General features: G+C 41.7%; 1 protein-coding gene across 2 annotated transcripts in view; it reads left to right on the top strand.

Annotated features, from left to right (window-relative positions):
* Positions 1-218: 218 nt before the first annotated feature.
* The window catches only part of LOC126484525 (NADH dehydrogenase [ubiquinone] iron-sulfur protein 5), a 31,410-nt gene continuing 23,100 nt past the window's right edge, over positions 219-8,528 (top strand). The window contains exons 1-2 of one of the 2 annotated variants that reach the window (XM_050108074.1): positions 219-343; positions 862-1,089. In XM_050108074.1, the coding sequence (XP_049964031.1) occupies positions 892-1,089 (198 nt within the window). In that variant the 5' untranslated portion in view covers positions 219-343; positions 862-891. Of the gene's footprint in view, positions 344-475; positions 619-861; positions 1,090-8,528 lie in introns of those variants that run through there. The other variant, XM_050108073.1, reaches the window with a different exon arrangement.

The following is an 8,528-nucleotide window of genomic DNA, read 5'->3' as shown; positions in this document are numbered from 1 at the left end:
TGAGAATTCTGACTCCATTTTGGTGAATTGACCAATTGAGCCCTTTCGTACTTACCGTTCTCTGATAATGGGGCAACCAAGCCATTCAAAAGGTCCTCTTAACATTGCACTGCAATTCATGAATGTAAACCGTAATTCTCTTAAATAGTCAGAATCTAGAAAGTAAGAAATCTTTCTCAGTCTTCCAACTGCGCTGCACGACACGCGTGAAAAATTATTCCGTAGGAATGGGTTATGAACTTTGATCAGAGTATTTATTTAATAGCCGTAGTCTGATGAGCTGCTTAGAAGTGCAGACGAACGACAAAACAAAAAGTTTGTTGAAAGTGGGAATAATTTTATGGTATGATTTGAATTTGTGTATATCGGATTATTATTCTACTGTGCATGAATAAACTGAGCAAGGGGAATCGTGTTACTATTTGCATATACCTAGACGCTTTTATAAAGTGATACAATTACTACGAACGAAAAAACACTATACACTAATGTAATGAATTACGGTATAATACTACACAAATGTAGTTTTTCCATTAATAACGTTTAAAATTCGCCACGAGCCGTCGGAACAGTCAACGCAAGTGAAATAATATTACGTACATCAAATTCACACGATAGGTATTAAGCATAACGCTTTAATTTTTTTCATTCCAGTCTGTGCATAACCATCATAATGCTTCACTTACAATAATACCATATGTATTCAGTGTCAGATACCATAAACTGATACTGTAACCAGGTCATGGTTCGATCTAAAGTATCATGAAAAAGGATACAACAGCCTTCGCATTAATTGGGATTCACATATAGGTTTGGCTTTCGTGGAAGTAAGAGGCCGCTGAATATATTTTTCTGTTTTAGGTCTGTTGAATAGAGTAACAGAAGGGGAAAATGTCCCTCGGTCCTTTCTTCCGACTGCCATTTACTGACCTTACGGGCTGTATGGTCAACCATCAACACTATTCACGATGTGCCGGGTTTGAAATGAAAATGATGGATTGTTTGGAGGCTTATGGTGTTGAGAGGGGAAAGGAGAAGTGCAAGACATTAATTGAAGATTTCAAAGAGTGTGCCTTGCGAACTAAACAGGTTTGTACCTATAATATTCCTTTGATGTGTTGGTGGTGCTTTCCCTATAGTTATTGAAATTAAAAGGATTCAGAACTTTTAAAAAAAAATGCTTGTGTGGTGTTCCGCACTGAATTTTCCTCTGATTACTTTTCGAATGCTGTTTTTGTTAGCATGTAACTGATTCTTCCTTTCTAATAGTCCCCATCCACAGTGTTAAATGTAGTCACTGTATTTTGTGTCAGGTACCAGATTGCTGTTATAATTTGTACAAAACATTTGCTGGAATGCTTAACGTATTTTGGATTTTCGTCTATTACCTTATTCCTACTAACAGTGGTTGAAGTCTGTTACTACAAAAGGACTACCACGTCACATGCCAAGAGTTAGGACAATTTAAACCAAAATTAAAAAATACGAGAACAAACCCAGATTCCCACTATCATAAATTTGCAAGTTATAATTTTATGTAAGATTTGTGTGTTAGGGGGGGCCTGCTTTATTTTAGCATTTATCCTTGGTGTGTCAAGTAGCACGGATTTCCTAGTAATGATTTTCATTGAAAGATAAAATGGATGAACCTCCATTGTCTATAATGGCACCCCTCTTGCACCAGCTGTATTTAGTAATTCACTCGATGGCATCTGTATGTCACACTGAAACAAAGTTTTTCACAACCAATTACACATTCTTGTACATCAGCTGATGGCACTTACACACAGTGACCTGTTTTGAAACTGTTCAAAGTGAAGACCAGAGACAATGAAACTCAGTAATTCATTGACAGAGATGAAATCGGAGTTCACTGTTGTTCTACACCATTGTTTGCATGAATTGTGTATGGCAGGGGTGTAATTCCTGCTTCACCAGTAATTTCCACACTGTGTTCTTTGAAATGTGTAACATGGACTAGTTGACAGGTGCTTATTGATGACTCTTCAACGTGGTCCAACATAATCTCTCAAAATTCTGCAATATGAACAATTATTTGTAAGAATACTGATCAGCCCCCAGAGAAATGAATGAACCAGTATATTGTGTTTCTATGCAATGTCATAAACTACTTCTGATTGGGATAATGTCTGTTGCAAAACATTTCTGTGTACATCTGTTCAGTTTTTGACGCACCAAATTCTGCTGTACCAAAAGTGCATGCATGAGAGTTCTTGTAATTAATAGTGCTCCATCTTTGATAACACATTATGTACTGTAAACTGTGATGAACTCCAATGGGAATGCATCGCATAAGACATGTACTGTTCTTCAAGATAATCCCACCAACTACAATATGGGGGACAGTCATTTGTTATGAGAAAAGCAGTTTTTCAAGAAATGCCTCATATGCATTGCTCATTTAAGACCTTGTGTCATCTGCAGTATCAATTTCTGACATTTGGTGAGTTATCTGAAAATAGTGACTACAGGACCTTAACAGACTGGCCACCTTTGATTTTCTTCGTACTTGGTGGACTTGAATTTCAGAGCCCTGACATCAATTTCTGAAAGCAGTAAGTCACAATTCTTGAAAAAACTGCCCTATAAAATTAGATTAGGTGCTGTTAAGTACAAAACATAAAATTAAAACAATTGCAGCCCTCGGTTGCAAAAAGTGGAGTCTTTTTGATCTAGATTTCAGCCACTTCTAAGAGTGCCTTCATCAGAAATAAAACATTTAGAACTGGTATGTTACGTATAAAATAACTAGGAAGAAATAATGCTTTAGTTACAAAATATTAAAATAGAATACATAGAGGCAGGCCACTAAGGGCTGCACCACATGTCCAGCTACCGAGCGAGGTGGCGCAGTGGTTAGCACACTGGACTGGCATTAGGGAGGACGATGGTTCAATGCCGCGTCCGGCCATCCTGATTTGGGTTTTCCGTGATTTCCCTAAATCGCTCCAGGCAAATGCTGGGATGGTTCCTCTGAAAGGGCACGGCCGACTTCCTTCCCTGTCCTTCCCTAATCCAATGAGACCGATGACCTCGCTGTTTGGTCTCTTCCCCCAAAAACCCAACCAACCAACATGTCCAGCTGCGGTAGCATCAGGTGCTAAATGGTTATCGCTTCATAGTTATTTATACGTGACATGCCAGTTTTAAATGTTCTGATGAAGGCACTCTTAGAAGGGGCTGAAACCTAGGTCAAAAAGATGTCATTTTCGCAACCAAGCGCTGCAGTCCTTGTAGCCTAAGTTTACTATGTAACATCGCTGACAACGCAGGCATGATTAAAGCTCTAACAAAACATAAAATTATCAACACAGTCATCAATAAGTGAATGTATAGCTTAATAAGATTGTATTCATAAAATTAATAGTTCAGTCCTGCTAGTGGTATGATTTGTTAACTTTTATTGAAATTCCATATTTATTTAAAATGGAAATTTAAATTAACAAATATTGATTCATAATTTTGTAGAAAAATAATATGTTTTTGTTTTAGGTAATTAGATGATTAAAATGTAATGCAGTCACAAGAAATCCCATTTTGCTAAATGAAAAGTTATATACACTGATAATACTATCCATTATCTAGAAATAAAACTTTATTTTACTTTTTTACAATATTAATAAAAGGATAGACTGCTACTCACCATTAACGTCACACACTGAGTTGCAGACAGGCACAAGAAAAAGACCTTAAGCATTGAGCTTTCAGCCAAAGCCTTCTTCAGAAAAGAACAAAACACACACGCACCTCACGTACATATGACCATTATCTGCGGCAGCAGCCAATGACTTTGATTAGTCCTATTATGCTACCAATTAATCTTCCAACAAAAATGTTTGTAACAATATTATGAGAAGGAAAGTTTCCACTCACCATATAGCGGAGATACTGAGTTGCAGATAGGCACAACAAAAAGATTTTCACACTTAAAGCTTTCGACCAATGGACTTTGTCAACACTCTCTCTCTCTCTCTCTCTCTCTCTCTCTCTCTCTCTCTCTCTCACACACACACACACACACACACACACACACACACACACACGCACGCAGTCTCGATCAACTGAAACCAAACTGCGAGCAGCAGCACCAGTGCATGATGGGAATGGAGAGTGGGTGGGGGGAAAGAGGAGGCTGGAGCAAGGAGTGGGAGGAATAGTATGGTGGGGATGGCAGGGACAGTGAAGTGTTGGAGGTTAGTTGGCGGGCAGGGAGAGGTGAGGGGGGGGGGGGGGAGTAGCAGAAAAGGAGATAATAAATAAAAATAATAATAAAAAAAGTCTGGGTGTGGTGGTGGAATTATGGCTGTGTAGTGCTGGAATGGGAGCAGAGAAGGGTGGGGACAGCGACTAACGGAGGCTGAGGCCAGGAGGGTTATGTAACCCCCACAGTCACCCATCCAGCCCCTTCCCTGCTCCCATTCCAGCACTACACAGCCATCATTCCACCACCACACACAGTCTTTTTTTATTATTTATTTTGTTTTATTATTTTTTTTATTTATTTATTTCTTTTTCCACTGCTTCCCTCCCTCCCTCCCTCCCCCCCCCCCCCACACTGTCCTCACCTCTCCCCTGCCTCCCTGCCTGCCACCTAACCTCCAACACTTCACTGTCCCTGCCATCCCCACCATACTATCCCTCCGACTCCCCTTTTGAGGGTAAGTATTGGCTGGTAACTCAGTTAAGAAAATGTCTTAACCTCATTACTGCAAACAATAGCTGTCTTACCAGCCAGTACTTAACTTAAAAAATGTGAAGTGTGTACTACTACCAATAGACAAAAGTGAGTAAACACTGTTCTAGTTTTTGGAAGTATGATTAGTGTTACATTGGCAGATTTACATTTTTTTTATAGTAACCTAAAAAAATTATATTTACCATTTCAAACAATAGAAAATCCAGGATGGAATGTTAGAATGTTATGAAAAGGATAGTTGCTGCTCACCATATAGCAGAGATGCTGAGTCACAGATAGACACAGCAAAAGGACTGTCAGAAAGTGAACTTTCCCCCAATAGCCCCCCCCCCCCCCCTCCCTCCTCACTCGCGCTCATTCAACAGTTTCTTTTAGCAGATCAATTTTGATCATAGCTGTTTGAGTCATTTGACAATATGACAGTATCTTTGACAAAAGCAAGGTAATCAACTGCAATTATTGTATGATTAGAACATCCAAAAGCAGGTGTGGTGATGCCAGTTAATTTATTGAAAAAGTAAATAGAAAGCAACTGACAGAGTTCTCTCACTGTCTTGAAAACTTTTGTACAAATGTAAATGAAAATGCACACAATTACTGTTGCACCATTTGGAGTCCTTATTAGCAAGTACAGGAAGGTCCAAGTTACAATGTCAACAGTATTATGAAAAGGATAGACAGTAACTCGCTGTAAGGATGACACTGTCAGTTATGGACAGTCACCATGAAAAGACTGTTACGTATAATCTTACAGCCAAAGCCTTCTTCAGAAAAGGCACACACACACACACACACACACATGCATTCACACAAGCAATACACATCACACACTACCACTATTTCTGGTCAGAACTTCACTAAAACATGTTGAATGGAGCAACAATCTGGAGTAGGAGGGGGGAGGGATAGCAGGCTAATGATGAGGGAAGAGGAACCAGAGCTGCCTGGCAGAGCATGCAGGGACTGGAGGTTGCTAGACAGGGCTGCCAAGCACAGTGTCAGAAGGCTGTGAGGGGGGGGGGGGGGGAGAGAGAGAGAGAGAGAGAGAGAGAGAGAGGGGGGGGGGGGGGGGGGCAGAAGCGAGAGCAGAAAGGAGAGAAGCAGAGAACGAGGGTAAGACCAATGGGTGTGTCTGCAGAGACCGGCGCACAGTGAGGGTGAGGGGAAGCGAATAGTGAGGACGTGACGTGACAGGACAGGACAGGACAGGACAGGACAGAGGTGATGTATTATGTGGGGGCAAGAGGTTTCTGTAGGTTGAGGCTGGGATGATTTCAGGTATGGAGAACGTGTTTTAAGGATAACTCCCATATGTGGAGTTCAGAAAAGTTGGTGGTGGAAGTGGGAATCCAGGTGGCTCGAGTTGTGAAGCATTTATCAAAATCGAACATGTTACATTCAGCTGCATGTTGTGCCACAGAGTGGTCCATTTCGCTCATGACCATAATTTTTTGATCATTCATCCTGATGGACATATGGCTGGCGGTCGTACAAATATAAAAAGCTGAGCAATGATTGCAGCAGAGCTGGTATATGACATCAGTGCTTTTTCAAGTGGCCTGGCCTCTGATGGGGTAGGATGAGCCTGTGATACAATTGCAATAAAAAGTGCTGGGTGGGTGGATTGGGCAGATTTTGCATCTGAGTCTTTCACAGGTATACGATCCCTGTAGCAAGGGGCTGGGATTGGGAGTGGTATAGGGATGGATCTGGACATTGGATAGGCAATGGAAAACCATTTTAGTAGGGGTAGGTGATAGAAAACTACTTCAGAAGGGGTAGGAAACTTCTTGGGTAGGAGGCCCTTAATTTCAGGGCATGATGATAGATAACTGAAGCTCTGTTGAAGACCTTCAGCATACTGGATGAGGGGGGGGGGGGGAGGCTTTCGTCGCTGCAGATAGGCCATCGTGAGTGACCAGGCAGTATGGGAGGAACTTTTTGGGTGGAAGGGATGGCAGCTGTCAAAATGCTGGTACTGTTCATAATTGGTGGGTTTAATGTGGACAGAGTTGTGAGTGGAGCCATCAGAGGTGAGGTGGTCAATGTTAATGAAGGTCGCACATAGTGCTGAGGAGGAACAAATGAAATGGATGGGTAAGAAGGTGTTGAGGTTGTGAAGAAATGAATGTAGGGTGTCCTGGCCTTTAGTCCCGATAACATCAATGAAACTGAACAATATCAGGTGTCTGGGGTTTTCGGAGGGAAGATAGGTTTCTTCTAGACCAGTGGTAGTCATCCTGGTCCCTACTGCCCTCTAGCGAGTGTTCCAAATTTCATGGTAGGCAATAGGAGTTTCAAAAACATTTTCACTAGGTTTTCATAATATTTTGACATAAAGTATGTGGTGAGTAATTAGTAGTATATGCTTTTACTCTCTGTAATGCTACCTTATAAATTTTATAAAGTAAATTTACTTCCCTACTGTATAAAACACTATTACTGTGGAACCAGTTGGCGTTTAGAAAATTTTACCAGTGTCACAGATACAAAAGTATACAGTAGGTAAAAAAAGATTGACTGCCCCTGCTCTAGGTGACCCATAAACAGTCTAGCATAGGACAGTGCCTGGCAGATGCACATGGCTGTGCTGCAGATTAATTTTTATACCTTCCCTTCAAGTTGTGTGTCGGGATATAGTTAGTGAGATGTAATCGGAGTGAGGTAGTGGGTTTGGAGTGTGAAGGACATTGGGAGAGGTATTGTTCAATAGCGGCAAGACCATGGGCATGGGGGATTGGGTGTTTAGGGAGGTGGCGGCAGCAGTGATGAATAGCGATCCATGTGGCAAAGGGGCAGGGATGACAGAGAGTTGGTGAAGAAATTGGCTGGCGTCTTTGATGTGGTAGTGTAAATTGTGGGCAGTAGGTTGGAGGTGTTGGACAATGAGGGCTGATATTCTTTCAGTGGGAGCACAATAACCAGCCAAAAAGGGTCATTCAGGATTGTTGGGTTTGTGGATTTTCAAGAGCATGTAGAAGGTGGGTGTGTGGAATGTCATAGAGATGAGGAGGGAAATAGATTCAGGGGCAAGGTTAGGCTTCAAACAGGGATTCTAGGAGGGGATCACACTGGCAGAGTTTATAGGTAGGGTAGAGGCCTCCCACCAGGCAGTTGCTGAGAGTCATAATGACATTAGTTGAGCCTTTGTCTGCGTATAGGATGATTAGGTCAGGATCCGTTTCCAGGCAGTGTGTAATTGCCCTTTCTTCTGCCGAAAGGTTGGTGTTCTTAGGAAGGGACCTGGAGAAGTATGGTCCCAACATCTTTCAGGTTCCAAACCCACCACCCCATTCCTCATCCACCTTACTAACTACTCTGCCACTGTTTCGGTGAAGCTCACAATTTGCAGCACTGTCCCCAGAACCGAACATGGCCCTTTGGTTCTGAGTTGAATGGAAGGACTGAACCAGATACTTTGAAGGTTCTGTGACAAGCCAAGCTGTGACTTAATGGACTTGCACCATAGGATTGAGAACTATAGTGTCCTGCTAAATGGGTCAGGTGTGCAGTGCATATCAGAGGCTGCTACTCAGGTAGCTGACAGTGTGTGTGGTGCAACAATGGTTTTTTAGATTAGATGACTCTCCATACATTTCATATTGTAATAGCCACAGGAACCTCAGAAGTATCAGTGAAAGATGGAAAGAAATTTCTCCCACTGGTTAGCGTATTAAAATCATAGCGGTTAACTGCCGAAGCATTCACAACGAAGTGCCAGAATCCGAAACACTCCTGAAAAGCATTGAAGCCCGCATAATTCTAGGTACAGAAAGCTGCTTGAAACCTGAAATTAATAGTAATGAGATTT

Source organism: Schistocerca serialis, chromosome 6, assembly GCF_023864345.2.
Source record: "Schistocerca serialis cubense isolate TAMUIC-IGC-003099 chromosome 6, iqSchSeri2.2, whole genome shotgun sequence".
Taxonomy (NCBI): domain Eukaryota; kingdom Metazoa; phylum Arthropoda; class Insecta; order Orthoptera; family Acrididae; genus Schistocerca; species Schistocerca serialis.
This window is presented reverse-complemented; position numbering and strand designations above follow the sequence as displayed.